General features: G+C 47.2%; 1 protein-coding gene across 1 annotated transcript; it reads left to right on the top strand.

Annotated features, from left to right (window-relative positions):
* Nucleotides 1-510: 510 nt before the first annotated feature.
* IGBP1 (immunoglobulin binding protein 1) lies at nucleotides 511-14,349 on the top strand. The gene is made up of 6 exons (XM_069062464.1): nucleotides 511-839; nucleotides 1,046-1,342; nucleotides 7,959-8,154; nucleotides 9,641-9,720; nucleotides 10,498-10,598; nucleotides 11,309-14,349. Exons 1-6 carry the CDS (start codon nucleotides 628-630, stop codon nucleotides 11,455-11,457), a joined length of 1,035 nt encoding a protein of 344 aa, XP_068918565.1. The 5' UTR covers nucleotides 511-627; the 3' UTR covers nucleotides 11,458-14,349.
* The last annotated feature ends 9,618 nt before the right edge of the window (nucleotides 14,350-23,967 follow it).

The following is a 23,967-nucleotide window of genomic DNA, read 5'->3' as shown; positions in this document are numbered from 1 at the left end:
CACTTGGGAGCCGTCAATGAAATGGCGCATGCCTAGTGCTTGATCACTTGAAATGATCCATGTAAATGTCAGCTGTCAAAGCAGAAGCAGAGATCTGGGGTAGGAGGGGAGCTCCGACCAAGCAAGTGAGGCCACGCGGCGGGAGGGGGGGGCCGGGGGAGGGACTGGGGGCTAGGGAGGGTGCCTCCTGGGCCCCCCCCCGGGGGGCGGTGCTCCGAGGGCAAAGCGCGGGTTGAGCCGCGCCGCTCGCCCCGGCTTAACCCTGCCTCCGGCCGATGGGTGCCGCTGTGCGCCACTGGCTCGCGGCACGCCTTTCGTGCGCGGAGGCCTCTGGGGCGCGGAGGCGTGCCCGCCTGCTCGCGCTCGCGCTTACAATCTGCCAGTCAGTCCGCAGTGGGTTGTGCCTGTGCCCGGCATGGGCCGGGCCTGCGCCCACGGGGCGGCAGTGATGGGAGGCTGGGGGCGGGGAGGGAAGACCTCCCCGGGGTCCACCGCAGTACCCCCCCACCCACCCCCCCCCCCCCCCTCTGAAGGGGAAACCAATATGGCGGCCCTTCCGGTACGGCCGGGAAGTAGGTGGCCTTTGAACCCGGAAGTAGATGACCGCTAGCTTCGTCCTTCCCCAAGATGGCGGAGGCTGTGGCAGCGTCGACAGAAAACGAGGAGGAGGTGGCCGGACCGCGACTTCCGCAGCTGTTAGAGACCGGCCGCCGTCTCCTAGGTGAGGTCGAGGACACCAACGAGTCGACGAACTCCAGGTTCATCCAAGAGAAGGTGAAACAGGGCTTAGAAAGCCTAGAGAAAGCTTCCCGAATGATGGCGCAGCTTGACCTGTTCAGGTACGAGGGGGGCGGGGCAACCCACGGCGGGATAGGAGGGAGCAGAGGAGGGGCCAGAAGGAGCGGGGAGGGGGGGGGCGGGGGGAGGGCGGAGGAGGGAGCGGGGAGCTGGGCAGGAGTCTGAGCTGGGTCGGGGAGCCCGGAGCCCGCTGTCATCGCGCTGCGGCCAGGGCTTAGCCTCAGCCTCATCTCAGCCTTCCTTACAGCCCCAACGAGGAGCTGGAGGAGATCTCCTCGGCCGACCTGAAGTACCTGATGGTGCCCGCCCTCCAGGGAGCCCTGACTTTGAAGCAGGTCAGTGTCAGCCACCGGCTGGATCAGGTGCAGGCCGCCCGGGCCCACTTCATGGACTTTTTAAAGCAGTGTCAGAACTACCACATCACGAAGTTTGAGCTTCCCCCAGCCCCGGACAACCCCCCTAGGAAGAAGTCAGTGGATGGGCCCGCAGGAAGCCAGCAAAGCCTCATTGCCATGGCATCCCACAGACAAGCCAAAATCGAAAGGTGAGTCAGTGAGTTCCGTGGGGCCAAGCCTGTTTGGGGGAGGCCCCAGAGAAGGAGCTTGCTGTTAAAGGGCTTCCTCCAAAGGGAGCCTGAGGAAAGCAGAGGTCTCTCAGACTTGCCAGAAGCTATTGCCGCCACCCCCATCATGGAAAGCAGAGTCTAGTGAAAAGAACACTGGCTCCTTTGTTCAGGGTCCTCAACTTTCTTCCCATTCCTGTTGTGCGTTGAGTCATAGCTGTAGGTTATTAGAGCCCAAAGGCTCCTCCTAACCAGCTAGCACAATCCCCTCCTTTTCTAGACAAGAACACTGATGACTAGAGAAGAGAGGAGACTTGCCCAACTATATTAATTAAGCCGAGCTACTGGGCTTTTGAACCCAGAACCTCTAGTTCTAAAACTAACACTTATTCTCTGAGGCCTTGAGCAAATCACTCTTTCTGACTTGTTTTCTACATCTGAGAAGTAGAGGTTTCCCGTTAACACATGAGGGTGTTATAAAATTTAGTGAAAAAAAGGGATATGAGACTTTCTGAATTCTTGAGGGATAGTCATTTGTCTTCAGTTTAAATGAGGCTCCTCTAGTTTCCTCAGGACTGTCTCCCTCCCCACACTGACTTCACGTTGTTGTGTTCTCTTGTCTGCCAGAAGGAACAAGAACTGTTCATGATGTATTGTAAGCGGAGCTGGAATCTGTGGGGCACCCAGGGGGACTTTAGAAGGTTCATTTGTCTGTTGTGGAACTGTGTCCGTATTAGGTGCCACAACTGTAGGTCTTAAAGGGCCTACCACTGTGGCTTCCTGCAAAGCCCTCTCATGATGATATTAGATCCCAGTATCCGGGTTGAAAAATCCAAAACTTTGCTCAAATAGTCTGTCTGTTCCAAACCATTCCTGAGCAGGAATTTCCTCTAAAGCATCCTTGAGATGTGGTTATATATTCAGCCTCTGGTTAAAACTCTAGCAGCATCAAGGTGGGACCCTCCACTCAGGCCCCAGTGCACGCTCTTTAAGCTGACATGATGGCTGCACCTAAAGGAGAGCTCAACTACCATGGCCTTCTCTATCACTTGCAGCCTTCCTGACAAGGTTTGCTGTAATGCCCTGTTCATGCCTTGATGGGCTGTTATGACCCAGAACTTTTGGCATCCATACCTGTGCTACTATGTTGCCTGGTATCTCAGTCATGGGAAGCATATCCTTGGACCAAGGCGTAATTGGTCAGGCTAGCAACTTTGCTAGAACCCTTTGCAACTACCCTCCTTCCTTAAGTGGTGATAATTAGAGATTTTATTCAAAATTTCCCCCCCATCATAGTTGCTAGAGCCGCTTTTGGTAGGCAGTTTAACAAAGATGGCTCTCTTATCGCCCTTTGTTGGCCTTCCCATCCACTTATTTCTTAGGAGGCTTTCTGCTCTTCCTGTTTCTGCTTTTCTGTTCTTCCCTTGCACATTACCTTTAATCAGGGCCCCCAATTCGTCTCATGTTTCTGACCTGCCTCTTCTTTTTTCCCTCTATACTCCTTCTCTTGGTGATCTCATCAACTACTGTGGATTCAGTTATCAGCTCAGATGATTCTCAGATCTATTTATCTAGCCCTTCCCTCTCTCCTGACCTCCAGTCTCACGACTCCAACTGCGTATTGGACATCTCAACCCAGAGGTATCCTGCAGATATTTTCATGTCCAAAACTGAACTCCCATCTTTCCCCTGTAACCCTCCCCTTTCCCAGATTTCCTTCTTCCTCTCAAGGGTACCACCATCTTCCCAGTAATCCAGGCTCAAAACCCAGGAGGCATCCTCAGGCCTTCACTTTCTTGCCTGCCATCCCCCCCCAGGCCCCATCAATTTCTACCTTTGCAGCATCTCTTGTATATGCTTCTTTCTCTCCTGTGAAACTGTCACCATCTTAGTGCAGAACTGTATTACTTTGCCCCTAGATTATTGTGGTAGCCTACTGGTTTGACCCCCTTGCCTCAAGTCTCTTTCCTGCTCTGGTCCATCCTCCATTCAGCTGTCAGTGATCTCCCTAAAGCATAGGTCTAACCATGTCACCTAGTCAGTGAGCTCCATTGGCTCCCTGTTGCTTCCAGAAGCAAATATAAATTCCTCTGTTTAGCTTTTAAAGCCCTTTGTAACCTGACTACTTCCTACCTTTTAAACTCCTTTCCCCCACCCCCCACCCTTACTCCCAGTCTGCAATCCAGTGACCCTAGGGACAAGACACTCCATTTCCTGACTCCATGCATTTTTACTATCTGTCCCCCATGCCCAGAATGTTGTCCCTCCTGGTCTTCCACTTTCTGCAGGAATCCTTTCCTGGTACCACCCCCTGGTGCTAGTGCTTTCTCTCTATTAAGGCTCTGATTTACCCTGTCTGTGTCTTTTTTGCATATTGTCTCACCAATTAGATCATAAGCTCCTTGAGGGCAATGAGTGGTTTGCCTTTTGCTCCACTTAGCATAGCATCCGGAACATATATGATTAATAGACGGCTAACTTGAATCTGCCATCCAGTGTGGTATTTGTCTTGCCCAGTTTTTTGTCTTCTCTAACTTTTATGGTTTTATCTGTGCTTTCAAATAATTGATTAAAATGTTAAACGCCACAAAAAACCAAGGACAGTGACACAGAGTCCAGCAGAGACTTCCCTGCAGAATGGCTGTGATCCTCAAAGGAAATGTGGGTTAGTCTGGAATAAGCTATCCTTGATGAAGTCCTGTAGCTTCTTCAGAGTCCCCCTTCCCTTTCAGAATGTTCATAAACCATCTCTTCAAAATACATTCTAGAATGAGACCCAAGCTTACCCGCCTGTAGTGTGCAGGTACTGCCATCCTCTTCCCGTTTTTCTAAACCCAGGCATCTCATGCCACCTCTTCTATTCTGGAGTTTTCCAAGACCATCTGCTACTTTCAGTACCCTGGACAGTACTTTTCAAAGCCCCATGACTGGAAGCCCTTGAAAAAGCACCTAATTGAACTTGTACCATGTCTTCACTTACGTTGCATTTTAGCTTCCTGTTAACCAGTTCTGTTCTGTCGTTCAGAGTCTAAAAGTTATAGGTGTAAAGGTGGTGGAGCTCTTGGAGAGCGTCTGGGCCAATGAGGCCATTTTAGAGCTCATACACATCCTGTCTATTATGGCGCTCACTCTCAGTGTTCTTGGCAGAGCAGACAGAAGCAGAATCGGGCCACTTGTTCTTCTCTTTCTTGCTTGTCTATAATGTTTCCTAATCATGCCAGGCAGCGGTTCTCTCATTTCAGCTCCATTGTAGCTTTAGAAAGGCCTCATTTCCTTTCCTAGTTATCACTAGCCTCAGATTGCCCCAACTTGGAGTATTCCTGCTATTCTTCCCAAACCTACTCTTGACTTTGTCTTATTTGTCTTGCCTTATTTGTGCCTGCTTCCATGTTCTCTCAAGAGCCTTTGATTTTTGTCATTATAGGGACTACCACCGACTGACATTGCCAGCCCTCTGTGCCATAAGATACTGGCGTCCCCAGCTGCCAGGCTGACAATGAACATCTCTATACAGCTTCTTTGGCCCTCACCTGATAGGCCATATGTGCTTTTGTCCGAGCTTGTGGTGCCCTGGCCACTAGTCTCATGTCTTTGAGGTGAAGACCATTGGCATACTTGTGCCATGGCAGGGCCACTGGTGAGGGGATGGCCGGGCTAGGCAGTTATCTGTGGGCTGGGGACAGTGAAGTAAATTGGGTGTGGTGCTCTTTGGTGGCACTGGACTGGCAGTTGGCATGTGCAGGTCAAAGGTACTGACTGTAGGAGCCTAAGAGCCTGTGGAAGAAGGGCCACTTAGTTGCAACATTGTCAAAAGAGTTGGAGAGTTTACTTCCCTCAGTTTTGCAAACCTGCTGTAGTGTTATGAGATGCTATTGTTACTGGAGTTGCTACTGTCTCCACACCTTCCATGTTTCTAATTTCCTCCCTACGGCCCGGAGGGGACTCCTGTCTGCAAGGGAGAGAGTGCACAGGGGGAATGGGACGGGAATAATTGGTTTTTGAATGTCTCCTACTGTACAAATGTGATCTCCTTGGATCCTCACCAAAGCCTACCTGCATAGGGACAACCCTTCCTCACCTGGAGGTCCTTTTGGAATGATGGAGGGCACTCAGAATGGAATGACGGCTGCAGGGAATCTCAGGGCTAGGTGGCATCTCAGACAGAATTTCAGGGGGTAGCCTTACTTTTTGGGCTTCATGGTGATTTGGGGATGGCAAACAGGGTTTGGCCACAGAGGCCCTGCCTGTTGCAGGTTGCATGGGAGGTGGATTGGGAACAGAGGAGCCACTTTTTTGGGGGGGAGGGGGCAGGGCAGTTGGGGTGAAGTGACTTGCCCAAGGTCACACGGCTAGTTTTCGTGTCAAGTGTCTGAGGCTGGATTTGAACTCAGGTCCTCCTTACTCTAGTATTCCTGCTACCTAACAAGACACCCTGGCATAGCAGTCCTGCATGTGCCAAAGAGATGGCTCCCCAGGCTTCTGTAACAAGTGAAAGTGGCTCCTCAGAGTGGCTGGGTGGCACAGTGAATAGAGCACCGGCCTTGGAGGCAGTTCCTATGCAGCTTTGGTGAGGATGCAAGGAGATCATATTTGTACAGTAGGAGACATTCAAAAACCACTTATTCCCATCCCATTCCTCCTGTGCACTCTCTCCCATGCAGACAGGAGTCCCCTCTGGGCTGTAGGGAGGAAATTAGAAACATGGAAGGTGTGGAGACAGTAGCAACTCCAGTAACAATAGCATCTTGCAACACTACAGCACGTTTGCAAAACTGAGGGAAGTAAACTCTCCACTATGGTGCTTTATACAGGGCTTGGCCTAGCCTTCTCACTCCCACCTGGACCTCTTAGTTCAGTTGTTTCTTCCTCTCATATATAAAGCGACATCATTGTTATGTGAGTCTGGCCGGATGTGGGCCCTGGAAGTCCCATCACCAGGGAATTGGTTGTGGATTGTGATTTTATCATTGTGAATTATCATTGGTGTGGTTGCCTAGTTACTGTGTTTCGATAAGCAGATGTTAGCAGCTGTCACAGTATGTTGGGATAATCTTATGTTGCCTTAAAGAATATCCATGGATCCCCAGATGGGGTCATTGAGCCTGGTTACTTAGGCCATATATATCTGGTTATCCCATTTGAAGAGGCATCCATGGCATGACAAAGGGTCTGAAAGCCATGTTGTGGGAAATGCTTCAAAGAACCAGGACTGTTTAGCCTGGAAAAAGAGGAGAAGGCCATTGTTTTGGCTCAAGGGCCACCTTCTTTGAGAGGCCTTCCCATACTGGCCCTCTCTCCCCACATCCAGATTCACTTGGCTTTAGTTCTTTACTCCCCAGTATTTGCTTACCTGGGAACGTGTTGTAAGCTCCTTAAAGTCTGAGTGTGGCTCACTCTTGTGTATGCACAGTGCCTGGCACATAGTAGGTACTGACACATGCTTGCTTAGCAATTGGAATATTTGTCCTGACCTCTTCCAAAGGACACAGGTGGAACCAATGGAAAGGCAGATTTCAGGATGCGTTTAAGTGGTGCCACAGGGGATAGAGCCCTAGGCCCGGAGTCAGGAAGACCCAAATTCAAATCCAGTCTCGGATCATTACTAACTGCATGATAGTGGGCAAGTCATGTAATTGCTGTCTGCCTCAGTTTCCTCAGCTGTAAAATGAAGGTTGTGGTGAGGGTCAAACGAGGTGATACACATGAAGGACTTTGCAAACTTTAAAGCACTATATAAATACCATCTATACGTGGCATATGTTATCTGTGTGGTATATATGAGGTGTATGTGACACAAGGAAGAACTTTTTAAAAATTCCAGCTGTTCAGCAGAGCCCAGCACAGCTCCTGCTATCTGGGAGCTTAGACATTTGTTGGTTGACCAGCTCCCAATCACTGAAAGTGTTTTAAGAGAATGAATGACCCCCCGTCAGGGATGTTGACAGGAGTAGTCCAGTGTGGGCGGGAAGCCAAACCATGTGGACTCCAAGGTCCCAGCATTTATGAAGATCCTCCCTGCTGGAAGCCTAAAGGGGCATTCTGTGTCCTGGAGGAAAAGCGGGTTATATTGACCCCTGACTGGTTGAATCATCCAAAGAGGGGGACTTCTGGGAACAGGTTCTTTGTCTCTTCTGCGAACTTCAGTTCTTAGCCCTTTTTAGTAATTTCTTCCTTTCTTGAGGCTCAAGGGAACTCTGGGTTAGAAGAGCTGACACCCAGACCAAGGCAGGGTAGTGCATCCTCAGCTTTCTAGGTTTGCTTGTTCTTGAGAGAGGGAGAAATTATGTTGAGTGTTTATATTCTGCTTGACCTTGTCCCGCTAATCGTACTTAGGAAATGTCAATGAGCATACTCCAGGCATCCTTTGGGGAAGGGGGAAAGCCTCCTTTTAGAGGTTCCCAAGTAAGCCTTCTTAAAGGTTTGCTTTCTCTTCCAAAGGAAATGGTGAGCTGGGTTGCTTGACCTCTTGGATCCCCAAATCCATCTCCCATCTAGTAGCAGACGAGGGACTCCTCTTCTTTGCCTTTCTTTGTACCCCAGCTCCTAGAACAGGGCCAGGCACCTCATCATGTTTGTGGGATTGAATTCTGTGGGACAGGTACAAGCAGAAGAAGGAGCTGGAGAATAAGTTGGCATCTCTGGAATATGCTGTGGAAAATGGCCAAGCAGATGAGGAGCAAGTCCGAGAGTATTACCTGCTTCACTTACAGAAGTGGGTCAGCATCAGTTTGGAGGAGATCGACAGCATCGACCAAGAAATAGTGATCCTGAAAGCCCGGGACGCGGCCAAGCAGGTAGGAGGGGCTGCATTTCTGGGGTTTTTCTGATGACCTGGAGCCCCCACAGAGAATTCCTCAAGTTACATTTCAGTCTCAGCTTTCATAATCCAGCACCCATTGTCATTATGGAGCTGGGGGGTCCCATGAGGCCACCCTGCAGCCTCGAGAAGCCCAGGTCTTTCTTGCCTGTCACCTTAGTATTGAGTTCATGGGAAAGCTGAGACTCTGCCCAGCAGGCTTACCCAGTGGCGCCATCTAGTCTTTGGCTGCTAGGCAGCAGATAATTCGTTGAATTCAATTCACCAACCATCCCCCAAACACCTCTGGAATGCCTGCTCTGTCCAATGTGCTGCTGTAGCTCCTGTCCTGGAGTCAGGTTTCCTAATACTTCCTGGTACCTGACCTATTTCTAGATGTGGTGTTTTTGTGGCACACAGTAGGGGAGGAAGATTCGGCAAAGTCATGGATAAGGTAATAGAGAGGGAAAGGAAAGGAGGTGGTGAAGAAGGAAGAAAGAAAAGGCCAGGAGAACTGTTTGGTTTCCAGTCAACTGTCTCAGAATTTATCCATTTACTCCAGATGACAAATCATCCTAAAATGGATGGTGTGGAGACTCACAGTCATAAGATCATGACCTTAGGGCTTTTCTTTGCCCTAAAGGGTCAAGATGTATTGGTGAGAAACCCTTCACTGTTCAGTCATTTTCCCCTGATTTCTAAAAACAGAGGACTGTAGCATGAGGTGAATACTGCTAAATTGACCAGTTACCTTCAAAAATATTTAATTACTTTGTGGTTCCTCCCCCCCATAGCCTTTGGTCTTTTCCTTTTCCTTTTTCCATTCTGGTTTGCATTAATTACTCTGCTCAGAAGTTGTTCTAAAGCTACTTTGTTCAAAAATCCAGGACTTTAACAGGCTCTCTGAAAAAGCCTGTCCAAAGGTCACCTAAAACAGTGCCACTGGGGTGGAGTCTGGGAGGGATGGAGTTGACAGCAATTAGGCATCATCTTTGACTGGATTGTTTTCAGTGGAGCTGCCTCTGACTTTCTGTGGAATGGAGCATGAGAATCATTCAGAGATTCCTTGTTACAACACTGGATGAGCTTAGAGGCAACAACGGCCCAGCTATTAACCTCCATTTCATCAGGAAGCAGGCCTGCCCAACTGCTTTTCTCTGTGGAATCCAGGGCTGAGAGGTGCGGTCTTCAGTTCCAGATTAAGGAAGTAGGTTAGAAATGGATAAAAGCCTTGGAATCACCTTGTCCATATATATGGTAGTTTTTAAAAGCAGACTGGCTGTTTGCTTGGGGCAGGATGGTTCCTGGGAGATCTCTCCATGCCACTGCTCCTTGTCTACTGCTGCTATTTCTGGGAGACAGAGACCAAGAAGTGATAGTCAGTGGCTTGATTTGTAGCCTAGGGCTTTTTGAGGCTCTAAGAACTCTAGAAGCCTTTATGGTGTTGGGGGCAGCTGACCTTTGTCATCCCTTTTCCTTTTCAGGCCTCACCTTCAAGGATGCCTCCACAGAGCAGACCTCCAACCAAGCCTTTCATTCTCACCCGAGACACTGCCCAGGCCAAGTAAGTAGCACCTGGGAGGGAGTTTACTTTTCTGGGCCCTCTGCCATCAGGCTGATATGGCAGACACATGTTATAAACCTGATGCTTTGTCCCAACTGTCATGGAAAGCTCTTCTCAATCTGTTCCATTGTCATTTTCCTCCTAAACCTATCACTTAAATAAGACTTAAAAGAAAGAAAGAGAGATAAAGAAGTAAAACCTTCCTCCCCAGCCTTGTTGCCTGAGGGCAGAGGAGAGAGCATTTCATAGGTGATGACACTTAGACTTGGATACCTATTTGTTGGGGGCATTTCCAGTGGGGTCCTAGTTTATTTTGAGATTGGCCTTCTGAAGTCCCTCCTGATTCTTAGAGTCTGTGCTTCCTCACTTTACTAGTAGCCTTCCTCCTTCAGCTGCAAATGGAAACACCATCATTCCCTGAGAATTTCATTGTGAGCCTTAGCAGAGTGTTCCCCTGGCAACAGGGACCTCTGTTCCTGTCAGGCCCAGGACCTATACGTAAGTAACGCACAGGAAAGCCTCGTTGGGCACTTGTCAGCACATCCCTTCTGTTGGGTTATTAGGCTGACTCCTTCCTTGGGAGATGCTTTGTCTTTAATGGAAGCCTGGCCGTGCTCTTAGTCACTGAAGCCCAGTTGGCCTGTTCTAAGGGTGACATGGTATTTCTGAGCTGTCAGTAGGTGAGTGTGAATGGGAAGAGCTGCTTAGCCTTCTTCCTGTTTCCTCTCAAAAGGTCTGTTTTTGTTCAACTCTCTTTTCCTTATTTGCTTCCTGCAGGGTATTTGGCTCTGGCTATCCCAGCTTGGCCACCATGACAGTGAATGACTGGTATGAGCAGCGCCAGAAATGGGACGCACTCAAGAATACAACAAGTACAAGTGAGTCAGCGAGCACTTCTGAGGCGCTTAGCCTGTGTGTCAGGTACTCTGCTCGAGCACTAAAGGGAAGCTACTATCAGGAAAGATAGTAGGAGCTGAAGCCAAGCTGCCGGGCTCCTGTGCCAACAGGAGAGACTAGGTTATGCTGGGCCTTTAGAAGCAGAAAAAGATAAGAAGTCAAGATTCTCAGAGCTTAGGGCCCTCCCCTTCTTTGGTTACCACCTTAGGAGGCAGAATGGGCATAGGCCAGCTGTGGGCAGCCAAGAAAGTGGTCTCCCTTCAGAGGGGTCGAGTAAACTCTAAACAGGTGAGCCATTGGCTTCATTTCTCCTCGGTACTCGCCCTGGGCCAGGCACTGGGGCTAGGCCTGGGGCCTTGCTCTATAGCAGCTAACTTGGTCGAACATCCTGAGCTCACTAAAGGAGCGTGCACTGCATCTCTACCCCTGCTTCCCACCTCTTGTCCTTACCTTCCATCCCAAGTGCTTTTTTATTTTTGTGTTTTCCTGGACTTTGGCCTGCTGACTGGAATTTCTGGGCTGAACTTTTGTCCACGTTACCCAATTTGGGTGTTCTCTGTAGCTATTTTACCCTCAGGAGGGTTCCCCTAAGTGTGCTTGGGCCCACCCCCTGTCACCCAGAGAGGTTCAGGGGAATTGTGCTCGGCTTTGCCTTGGTGGTCACCTCTTCTTTCTCCCTTTGCCCCTTTAGTAAACGTCAATCAGGAGGTAGAACAAGATGAGGATCAGGAAACAAAGTCAGAAGAGGGTGATGAAGACGCGCTACACAAAAAGCGGACTTGGGACGACTGGAAGGACACACATCCGCGGGGTTATGGCAACCGGCAGAACATGGGCTAATCTCAGCCTGAAGAAGTAGGAGCCTCCAGGTTCCCACTCCCCTGCCCTCCTCCCTGTCCTATGTACAATGACTTCAGAGACAGTTCATCTTGCTGTGCTTTTAATAAAGTGTCAAAAGACTTAAGTGTGCCCTTGTAGCTGGTGAGCTGACAGAGCTGTTGCAGACATCAGTCTTGAGCAGATTCCCAGTTTCCCTGACATTCCCAAGTGGAAAAGAAAAGGCAATGAGAAATGAATGGCTCTGTATTATAGATGGCTGTATTGATTGTCTTTAAAAAAATATAAAGGGCCCATGTGTTGCTTAAGCCTCCATGGAACCAAGCCCTTTCCTAGGCTGGGCTAGTTAGAAATCCATTAGCTCAGTGAATTCTCTACATTCATAGCCCTAGGTGACAGCCCCCTTCTGCCCTCCAAGCACTTTGGGCACCATGACATTTACAGAAGGACAGAAATGAGGCCAAGATTCTCCCTGCCTCTTGACATCATTTTCAGGAATCAGCAGCAGGGCCATAACTGAACTCTGGTGGACACCCAAGGCCAGCCATCACAGACTGTTCTTCAGGCACTACTACAAGCTGTGACTTGTTCTGGTCCCACGTGGAGGCTGTGACAGGGACATGAGATCCTGAGACTTCTTCTGGTGCCTCTGCTTCCCAGCTCTTTCCTTCACCTTAAGTCCATTGAGGTAAAAACTTCTTCCCTTGTAGCTCCTCTAAGAGCTTCGTTTGCTAATTCCTAGCTGACATCTTGCAGAGATTGTCTTCTTGGAGGCCACGGCGTAGAGTTTTGCAAAAGTGTTTGCCACATCTTGGAGAGAGGGGGAGCTGGCTCACACTCTGTCTCTGGCATTTGAATTGCTTGTGATGCTCCTCCGGGATCTGTCATGTCATCCTTGCAGCGTGGCTTTCTGTCCTTCCTTGGGTCCTTTGGATGTCGGAGGCGATCCTGCTGAAGCTGCTTGCCAGTTGTGACAGCTGTCTTGGAGTCACACACTTCTTGATGGTGCACCGCTCCGTAGTTCTTTACTTGGAATGTGTTGGACCCTGCTCAGGCTCACCAGGAGCTTCTTGATGTTTCCTGGATGAACCTCCACATGGCTTCTGTGGAGACTGATCATGTTCCGTTCCACTCTTCAGCAGCACATCCCCAGAAGAACGTTGGGATTTAATAGGTAGGACTTAGTTTGTTTCAAGGAGAAGCTTGGGATCACTCAAAGAACTTTGCAGTTGCACAAAGGTCATTCAGCTGCTTCTCTTCCTCCTTTTCAGTTCTGGGCTTAAATTCATTGTCCATTTGCACTGTCCATCCGAGATATCTTCTGATGGATGAGATCTTTTTACTCTCCATTCCATTCCATCTCATCTTCTGGATGATAAGCAGTCTTCTTCCATTTGGTTGTTTCTGGTATAGAGTGTTAGGCCTAACTCTTTTGAGGAACTTCTGGATCTCATTTAGGAGTCTTGAAGCAGTCAGCCCAGTGTCATCCAGGAACTAGAAGCAACCTCTGCCATCTGGACCCTACATTGGATCTTCTCCAGGACAGTAGCCTGTGCCTCAATTGGTAGATTCTTAAGTAGTGGGTCTTGGATCAAGGTTCTGGTTTCTGGTTCAGGGGACAGTGTGGCCATTGATATATACAAAGGAGTTTACATACAAGTTGGAGGAGAGCTTTTAAGGTGGTGTTTGGTTCCTACAAATCAGATGCTTGTTTTATTCATATGCTCTTAGTTATGTGATAGCAAAGGTGCTATGTGGAATTTCAATTGGGAAAGGCTGCTTGCTGATTTCGAATAACTTTATTAAGTATACACTCAATGTGTGTAGATTATCCTTAGAAACTTTTATATAGGCGGAGAAAGTAGTTACAGGTATTTTCTGGGTCCCCTGTTCCTTTTTTTAGTAATAAAATCTGAGCTATTTTCCATGCTTCACTCATCTTCCCTTTCAGATACCTTGAGAATGGATCTCTCAGCGCCCTCCAGATGATGTTGCCTCTTGCTGATTTTCTCATCTTCATCTTCTTCAGTTGCCATTTTTACTTCCTCATGTGCTCTTAAAGGCCACATGTGCTAGCTATGCTGCCTTGATGGTGCAAAAAGTTGGTTAATCAAGATGATTGCAGGTTTTTTCTGTCTTCCATCTCTTCTTCCTCCTCCCCATTTCAGCCTTCAGTGCCCTGAGGATAGATGCCTGTTACTTGGGTTTCTCACCAACATTTCTGCAACCTTCCACCGCTTCCCACCGTTTTAGGAGATAATGCTGTCCACAACCTCCTGCCATCTACTTCCATAAGATTTTTACAAACCTGTTTATATTCTAAATGGGTAATGCTCTCATCTGCCATATTCCTCAACTCAGCAAATAGATCGTGTTTGTTGACTAAGGCAGTTTTCAGGATCTTTGAGACTCGTAATTATGGCAATTGATTTACATTGGTTAAATTGTATGAAATTGTTATAATAATTGTCAATGTCCTGTCCTCCATTTATTTCTTGTTTTTAGAATCAACTTGTTTAAGTCTGATGATTGAAGTTGTTTTAACTGCATGCCATGTCTTTTCATCATTTTTATTCTGATGGTTTTGTATTAATTTTAACTTTTGCTCTAACAAGTCAGTGGTCTTGACTGTATACAGACAGCTGATTTAGGAATGACTCACATCATGAATGAGTTATTATCTATCTGTTAAAATAGCCATTAAATGTTTTATTACATTATTTGATGTTTGACATGTTCAGCATATTATGATTCTAGCTGGGCCAGTTGGTGATGAACTACCTGGCTGTCGTAAACCATGAAGTCGTGAAAAGAAAAATTGAAAGCAGTCTCATTCCTACACTGGACCTAGTCCAGGCCATACGTTTGTTGTTATTAAACTTTTGATGGAAGGAATGGCTACCATGGTTTAGTGATTGATAGCGTGTGTGTGTGTTTCTTGGAAGAGGAGATTTATTAACACAAATTAACAAAAATTAACACAGGACTTTTAAGATACTTGGGCCCAGCTCTTGAGCTGACACCCATGTGTGTATTGAAAAATATCTGTGTAGGAAATAAATGCTTTCTTAAGCAGCTTTGGTTCACTTTAACATTAGTGTTCATAGGACTGGAATGTTGAAAGGGCCATTAGACATGGCCTAGTCTCATTGTCCAGAGGGGACTGTGACCCAAAGAAGGAGAAGGACTTGTGATTGTAGAATGCCATAGCTGAGGGCAGCTAGGTGGTGCAGCAGGTGGAGCCCTGGCCCTGGAATCAGGAGGACCGGAGTTCAAATCTGGCCTCAGACACAACACTAGCCATGTGACCTTGGGCAAGTCACTTAACCCCAATTGCCCTGCCTTTCCCCCTCCAAAAAGCACACACAAAAAAAAGAATGTCATAGCTGGAGCTTTTTAAACCTCCTCATTTTACAGATGTCCAGTCTGTGGGAAACTGGGACCCCAAGAGGTAAAGGGACTCTGTATCATAGAATCCCAGAGATGGTAATGCCATTTGGCAACCTGGTGCCAATCCTCATGTGCTTGAGGTCTTTGGGAGCAGATGTTATCCAGAGTGGAGTCAGATACTCTCGGATCACTGAAGAACAGCCTGACCTAGGCCTCCTCTCCCAATGGCTGTTAAGAGCCCCAAACTGGAGAGTGAGGGCCGATCCCATGGGTGGAGCAAGAGGAAGAGGTAGTGGAGCCAACAATGGAAGAAGAAAGGCAGAATGAAAGTCGATGGCGGTAGCCTTGCTGACTCTAGGTCGACTAACTCTCCTTGGTCTTTATAAAACTGGCTGGAAGCTCAGATAAGGGAAGAATTTGCTGCTCATTAAAGCCCAGTTAGGCTTAGGTAGCATCAGACCTCCAAAACTTCTGCTTCAACTGACTCGTCCTGTGGTGAAAAGGTTCTGGCTCCATCGTCTTCCATCCTTCCCAGGAAGAGCTGACAGTCTAGGATCACCCAACAAAGGAGAAACAGAGAGAGAACAATTGGGGTACTAAAGGGAGCTGGTTGGGTAGGCTCCACCAAGGTGGCCCTTGAAGACCATGCATCTCTCCTCTCTGCCTTTTCATTTTATTGTTGATGCTAGAAAGGCTGAGAAAAAGTGACTGGAGACAAGAGTCAGATCTCTAGGAGTTAAGGAAGGAGCAGGACCCCATCCCCAACCCTGGGAGCCAAAAATCCAAGACCTGGCATCTTATCTATGCCCCTGCACCTCTCTGAGCTTCCATGGGATCCTCAAAGGGTCAGAATCAGGCCTACTCTAGGAAAGTGAGTTGTTGGGATGTAGTCTTCCTCCAGAGGCAATGGGTCATTGTCAAGAACCATGCTGTAGGAGCATGCGGGCATAGCTTATGACTGGGGAGTCAGGAGGCTCCCAAAGGGCGGGGATGGCCTTCTGTCTGCTGGACAGATGGTTATAGATGTAAGCGGTGTTGGAAGTAGAATCATTCAGATGAGCCCTGAGTGGATGTGGAGGTAGAGGGAATGGGTAGTGAATGAGGGTGAGGGAAAGTCATGGATGACCCCAAGATTGTGAACCTGCAGAATGCAACGGTAGTGCTGCCTTCCACAGACATAGGGAAGCTTAAAGGAGAGCTGGCTTTAAGGGGGAAGGTGAGTTCTTTTCTGGACATGTTGAGTTTGAAAGAGCCAGATGGTGATATCCAAGACACTATTGGTGATGCGACATTAGAACTTGAGAGAGATGAGGGCTGGAGGGTCATCTTGCAGAGACAACAATTGAAAATTGAACCTTTCCATGGGAGGTGACATCCTTCTTCACCCACCTGCCTTTCCCCTCCACCACCACCATCTCTACCTGTCTAGATCCAAAGGCAAGTCCCAAGGCTTCCATTCCTCATTTTCCAGGCAGGGATGCCTGACCCTAAGCTGGGAGTGCTAAAGGACAGGGCCCTTTTGCTTGAGTTTCAAAGTGGGGTAATAGGGGCTTACCCTCCAACTTGATCCAGGCCTGAATTTTCTTCTCCCTACAATGAGGGTTGGAAGGAAGTGACAGAAGGGAGCAGGAGGGCCTTGGGTTCCCCCTTAGAATTTCCTCTTGCCCATAGGATGACCCCTCCCACTCTGCTTTACTTGAGCCAAACTCTTAGTTCTCTGGTCATAGCCTTATTCATCCCAGAGGGACCAGACCAGGCAGAAGAAGGGGCAAAGCAGGCCCATGCTGCCCCTCTCCTCTGTGCCTAGCCAGGCATGTTAAAGATTGGGAGCTGTCTGCCATTCCCATCTCTATTGCACCTGCCTCTTGGGCTTGTGTGGGAAGCCCCAAGAACATTAAAGCCAAGCTGCCTTGAGAAAAGAGAGATCTGACCTTGACTTTTCCAAACCCAGGACAGAGACCAGTTGGGCCAAGACCAGGGAAAAAAAAAAACAACACAAAAGTGGCCGGTGGCCACTCTTACCTTTGGAGATTTTCATTTGGGGATCTTGGGAAGAGGTCACTGTGGGAGAGTGGTAAGAGCCTGGGACTGGAAATCAGAGGACTTCAAGGAGCCAAGAGAAGTGAGGGACTCTGGGAAGACAGCCCAGAGCCTTCACACCCCTCCTGCAAGGCTTCCTCAAGTATAAGGTAACATTCCAGTGTAGGAAATATACTGCTGAGGAAAATTGCAAACTAAGATTCAGTAAGGAAGGCCTACAAGGTAATTCATTCCCTGTGCCACAGAAGCATGAAATGATTTGCCCAGATAATGATCTTAATATCCAGAGAGAAGGGGGAGTTGGGGAGAGAAACACGGCCATGTGCTGTGGCTGGTGGGGTATGGCTGGTACCGTGGCAGAAGCAGGAGAGTTGGGCTCAGTTAGACCACCTGGTTTAAGGGTCAGCTTTGTTGTTTCCCAGCTGAGTGACCTGAGCCAAAATACTTTCCATTTTGATACTTTTTCCTCTTCTGTCAAATGAGGACCTTGAGGGTTGCATGTACAATCCCTTGCATGGGGATTGTGGTCACAGAAAAGACCACGTGTTAGAACTCATCAAACCCAACCTTGTCATTTCACAGATGGGAAAACTGGGGTCCCAAAGGAGTGACTTTTTTTGGATTTAGGACTGAATGCTTTCTAATTTCCTCATCTCAGACTGAGAAGGTAGGGCCTAACCTGGCAGTACTGGGGGCACAGAAATCCAACTCCTCTCTGCCCTGAGAACCAGAGCCTTAGAAGAACATCTGAAAAAGCAAAAACTTGCGTTGAGAGCAGAGGTCAGGGCTAGAGTTCCCTGACCCTGGAGCTGGGCATGGACAAGGGAATGGCCCTGAAGCATGGAAGAGTGAAGGTTCAGAGGTCACTGGGGTTTGTTGGGAACTTTTAAAAATTTTAAACTTAAGTACAAAATAAGAAGAAAAAAAAGAAACAAACTTAAATCCTAAAACTTAAATACAAGATAAGAAAAGGGAAAAAACCCATCTCCGAGATTCAGTATGAAGCGATACATTTCCATTCCAAGGAAGCCTAACCAATCCTCCACATTGTGTTGGGAGCTGTCCAGCTTGGCTTGACCTCCTTGTACTTTGCTTTTGTTCTTCGTTTTTCTACTTCCTCTCCCACCTTCCCCAAGAAGGCTGCAGTAAAACTCAGATACACACATATACATATGCACATTCATACGTATATACATACATATAGACATATATAACATGTACTCACATACACATACATATCCATAGATATCTATACTCTTACACATATGCATTCATATGCATGTAGGTAAGACCAAAGGTCAGCGATTGGTAGTGTAGGGGGGCCCTGGTATGTGATGGTGACCAGTCACTGCTGGGCCAGGAAGGATTGGGCATGGGCTGGGCCTGGCTGTCCACTTTCCCCTGTAACCCATTACTGCAGGACCATGCCCATGTTGGACCAGGCCCCGCTGATCAGCTTTTCTTCCTGCTTCCACTGATTCTGGGTCTTCTCAAAGTCAGTCTCAAGGTATCAGATCTTTAGGTCCTTCTCCTGGAGTTGGGCTCTCAGGGCTTGAATCTCCAGGGGAGGAGGCCCTGGTGACTGCTGCATGACTGTTCAGGCCTACTCCATAGTCCTTCTGTAATTCTACTTGTGCCCCAAGCTCTGCTGATTCAGCGTGTACTGCATCTTCAACCAGTGCTGGCCTGGTTGGCCTCCTCCCTGCAGCTCCTCCGTGTGGCCATGGTCACACTGCTGTCGGTTTGCCTACTGCTGCCACAGACTCTGTTTTCCCACCTCAGGTGAGGGATCATCTCCTGAGCTCAGCTTCTCCATGGATAATGATGTTTGCTGCCTGGCTGATGCCCTTCTGCTGTACCTGGACATGCCTCACAAAGAGACTCTCACCCCTCAATCGGCCACCTTTTCTCTTTGCCCACAGCCATGTTTGGCCCTCAAACAGCCATTTCTCAGCTTTCTAGACCTCCTCCTGATGCTGTCTCTGTAATTCTTGCACCTGTCTCCAGCTGGGCTCTGAGGGGTCCCTGCCCACAACACACAAAGTGAGTGATCAAGTCAGTTTTTGACCCCAGGTTTTCTAGGTTCTCAATTCAGCGCACTTGGCAAATGTATTGAAAGTGCTTTGTAAATCCACTCAAACTATGAGTTGACTGTAGGGGCCCATGATGAAGCAAAGACCCAGAACTTGAAAGTGTCTGTAAAATTTGAAGCATTCTGAAAGTGGCCGAGCTGGCAGGGCCAGCTCGCCTAGCTAGCCAGCTACAAAGAGAATGAGAAGCTGGACTGGGAGAGGCCAAGCTGAGTGTCTCCCCACTGGCACCTCCAAACTGCCTCAGGCACCTCAGGAGATGCCTTGCAAAAGACCAAGGTACACTTCCTGCTAGAGCCCCCGGAGCTTAATCTTCCTACCCCATGCTTCCTCCTCCTGGCCTGGACACCTGAGCTCCTGAAGGCATATGCAAAGTGAGCAAATGGCCCACAATGTACCATCTGACCTGCAGCATGTGCAGCAGGTGCTTCTCTCTGTCATTGGCTTGCCCCAGTTTCTTCATCCTCTTTCTGGGGCCCCACAGGGGAGTATTGGAATTGAAGACTACCTTTACACCTAGGATCCCTAACCTGAATTCTCCTCCCTCTCCAGCCCAGGCTTAGACCCCATAGTCATCTGGTTTGCCCTCTCAGCCTGTGCTGACAATCAAAATCTGGTCAGTAGGCCAGAGTTAGCACTTTGAGCACTTGCCTGATCCCAGCCCTTAACCTGGAAGAGGAAGCTATGGCCTCCACAAGTGGACCCCGCTACTGTGTCCCCAGGTGGCCACAACCTATTCCCTCCCACCAAGCCTGATCTCCATTCAAGTCACCTAGCCAGGCCTCAGACTGGAGACCTGGCTGGTGGACCCTTACATAGACTCATTATGAAGACTCATTCAGCTCATTCTAGAAGGGAGGTCAGCCACACCTTCCTGCTGCTTGAGCCCCAAGGCCTGATTGAAGCACTCATCAGCTTGGGTTTGCTTCTGCTTTGGGGTTTCATTTTCCAGTTGCTTCCTCCATCTCCACATCAGGAGGCTGCCCTGGTTGCGGCTTCTCATACCTCTTCATTTGAGTTCTGCCTGATTCTATCATTTGGCTACATTCACTTTCGATGTTTTGGTATATTGTTCTTTCCATTTCCATGGCTGTAGTTGTATTTGTTGTTTTCTTGGCTGTGCATTGTTCATGCTTCTCTGTATCATTGCACACACATCATTTCTTGCACCACAGTCATATTCCATTCTGTTCCTGGACCCAGTTTGTTTCAGTGTTCCCCAACTGATGGGCATCTACTTTGATTCCAAATCTTTGCTATCATAACAAAAATGCTCCTATGTAAATCTTTTGCTGAAAATGGGGATGTTCCTTGGAGTATAAACCCAGTAATGGGGAATGGAGATCACAATGATTTGATTTGCATCATTCCAAATTGCTTTCCCAAATAATCATACTGTGGCACAGCCGATCTGTCCACCCCCTTCAACATTGACTGTTGCCATTTATGCCATCTGGCAATTTTCAGGGTGGTTTTGATTCACATTTCTCTAATTATTAGTGAATTGGAGCATTCTTTTATGTGGGTGGGAAGACTTTGCAGTTTTTCCTTTGTGAACTGTTTAGCTCTGTCTTTTCAATAGGAAAATAGCCTTGAGTTGCTAAATTCCTGTAGAGCTAGGAAGACAAGGACCTAGTCACAGACAAAGACTGTGACTAGGAAAGACAAGAAGAAGACGGTAAATTCCTGACAATCTACAAACCATGAGGCTCCTTAGTAATTCTGGGTGGTAACAATGCCTTGAGTGTTCAGACTTTTTAATCTGTTGCTTTTTTTTCTTTTATGGAAATCTTTCCAAAGCAAACTCTATGTTTCTCTTCTATAAGTTATGAATTCAGGGCATTCTAGAACTATAGATTTACAGTTGGAAAGGACCTTCCAGATCATCTGGTGAACTTCCTTGTTTCACAGCCTGAAACTGAGACAGGAAAAATGACTTGCCCAGGTTCTCATAGCTAATAAGCAGCTGAGCCAGAATTTGAACTCAGGTCCTTTGGCTTCAGCTCTAGGGAGCTTTCCATTGCACTATATGAAGAGGCAAAGCCACCTCCAGACTACAAAACTCTTGTTCATCAATCTCTCCCTTTTCTCTTCACACTACTACCAAATTAATATTCCTAAAACACAAATCTGATTATGTCACTTTCATACTTTTAAAAAATTCCTCTTCAGTGGCTTCGTCCAGACTCTTCCTTCTCCCTTTACCAGGCTAATTTGATACTACTCCACATCCTAGCCAAACTAGACTTTTACCCTGAACTTGACATTTCATCTCCTTCCTCCCTGCCTTTGCAAGGCTGTGCCCCATGTCTGAGACACTCTTTCCTCTTAGAATTTCTGCTGCTTCCTTTGAGATTCAATTCAGCTTCCACTGTTCTAGGCAAGAACTTTTCTGATCCCTCCAGTTCTTGTCACTTTGTCCCTCCTGTCTCCTTTGCTGTCCAACCTTGTATTGGTTGATCAGCATAATGTACTATCCCATAGAAAGGAAGCTCTATGAGGGCAGGGCCTGTTTTGCCTTTGACTTTATAACACCCCAGTGCCTGGCACACTTAGTAAATGTTTGTTGAGTTGACATTCTTGTATTTGCCTCTATCCCTGAAACCCCTCTTTCCATTGTAGCTGCCTTATCAACCTGCATCCTTCTCCTGGACTCCTAAATGTTTCTGTAAAAAGTATTGAAACCATGTCAACTGAGTTGACTTCAAATTCCTGCTGTCCAGCTAGGCCCCTCTTCCAGTAGCATTTCTCAACTTTTTGCCACTTTCCTCAGCCTCCTAAAGCCCCTGGCTCTCAGTAGGTGACTCCTCATCCTGCTTTCCAGGGGGAAAGGAAGGTGTGTGAGTTCAGTGTGAGTTCCCTTAGCTAACCTCCATCCATCCTTTCTTCATTCTCTTCTGCCTCTGGGAAAGAAGTGTCCAACCTCCTTGATCTATGCCCTTGATCTCAGTTCCTCCCACCTGAGGCTCAGAGACTGCTTTTATCTCTTTCTTTTACTTTCTATCTCTCCCTCTCAACCAGTTCCTTCCTGAAGATCTACAAACAGTGTTCTGTTCTTATCCCACCCTGAAAACAAATACGTGCTACTCTCCCAAGCCACCATCCAGTAACCCTTCTCTTCGTGCCCAAATTTATTCTTCCCCTTTATTTTATTTTTCCCTTGTTCCATGTATTATTTATTTTTACAAGCATTTATTTTCTTTCCTTCCCACCTACCCACCCACCCACCTACATTGAGAAAAAAAGGAGAGAAACCAAACCATCATAGCAACTGTGCCTAGTAGAACAAAACAGATTCCTCCATTGGCCATGTCCAAAAATTTGTGTCTCATTCAGCACCCTGAATCCATTACCTTGCTGTCAAGAAATGGGTATAATGTTTCATCATCAGTCTTCAAGTACTCATTGGCTGCTTCATTTCTCAGAGTTCTTCAATCATTCAAGGTTGTTTGATTTTACAGTGTTTTCCTTGAATAAATCACTCTCTTGGTTCTGCTCATTTCTCTCTGTCAGTTTATACAAGTCTTCCAAGAATCTCTAAGACCATCCCTTTTTATCATTTCTTAAGGGACAATAGGTATTCTATTACATGTATATGTGATGATTTATTCAGCCATTCCCAAGATGGGCACCCATCCAGTTTCTAGCTCTTTGCCATTACAAAAAGAGGTTCTGTAAACATTTTTGCACATATAGACCCTTTTCTTATTTGATCTCTTTGGGGTAGTATTTATGATTTGAAGGATATTCAATTTAAGGGACTTTTTGAACACATTTCCAAATTGATTTTTAAAATGGTTGGCCAAATAATTCGTGACTCTACCAACAGGGCATTGGTGTGATCATTTTCTCATAGCCCTTCCAACATTTGTCATTTTCCGCTTTTGTCATCTTCACGAATCTAATACCTGTGAGGAGGAACTTCAGAGTTGCTGTTATTTGAATATGTCTGATTATTAGTAATTTAGAGCCTTTTTCACATGCTTATTGAGAGCTTGAATATCTTCCTTTAAAATCTGTCTGCTCGTATCCTTTCTTTATCAATTGAAGAATGACTCATTCTTTTGAATAAGTTTCTTATATGTTTTGGAAATGAAACCTTTATCAGAGAAACTTGCTGCAAAAAAATTTTCCCCCAGTTACCTTTCTCTCTTGTAATTTTAGCTGCATTAGTTTGGTTTGTGCAAAAATTTTAAATTTTATGTAATCAACATTATCTGTTTTCCTCCTGTAAATATCTCTTATCTCTTGCTTGATCGTGAACTCTTTCTTTATCCATAGATCCAAAAGGAAATTTCTTCCTTGCTCCTCTAATTTATTTATGATGTGACCTTGTATATTTAAGTCATATATCTGATTTGGAACAGAAAAAATGGAGGGCATTTGCTGTGAGCTCCATTTTCTCCCATCTTCCCCATCTCCTATCATGCATCTGCCTTCTGCCCCTTTCTCCTTCTTCACCCCTGTCTCACCTGATGAAGAGGCCTTACTCCTTACCAAGGGCTAACTTGTTCACCTACACTGACAATTCCATTCCGTCTTGTCTCTTCCAACAGATTGTCTCCTGTCATCCCCATTCTATCACTTTTCTTCCGCCTCTCCCTGCCTACTGTCTCCTTCTCTCTGCCTGCGAACATGCCCATGTCTCCTTGCTAACTATTATTATATGTCTCCTGCACTTTGTGGCTAAAATCCTTGAAAATCCTGTCTGCAGTAGGCGACTCCACTTTCTCTCCCTCTCATTCTCTTCTTAACCCCTCACATTCCTCTTTCCAACCTCATCATTCCGCTGAAGTTACCAATGATCTATTAGTCCTTGTTCTTGATCTCTCTGTGACCTTTGACACTATTGATCACTCTTTCCTCCTTGATACTCTCTTCTCTCTAGATTTTCAGGATACCATTCTTTCCCAGTTTTCCTCCTACCTTCTCCGCCTACCTCCTACCACTCCTTCTCTGTGTCCTTTGCTGGATCCTCCTCCACATCATGCCC

This window comes from Petaurus breviceps, unplaced genomic scaffold (genome assembly GCF_028583685.1).
Source record: "Petaurus breviceps papuanus isolate PSGF00001 unplaced genomic scaffold, PetGlider_PUasm1.0 90451, whole genome shotgun sequence".
In the NCBI taxonomy this organism is placed as follows: domain Eukaryota; kingdom Metazoa; phylum Chordata; class Mammalia; order Diprotodontia; family Petauridae; genus Petaurus; species Petaurus breviceps.
The sequence above is the reverse complement of the archived record's forward strand: the minus strand, read 5'-3'. Positions and strand labels throughout refer to the sequence as shown.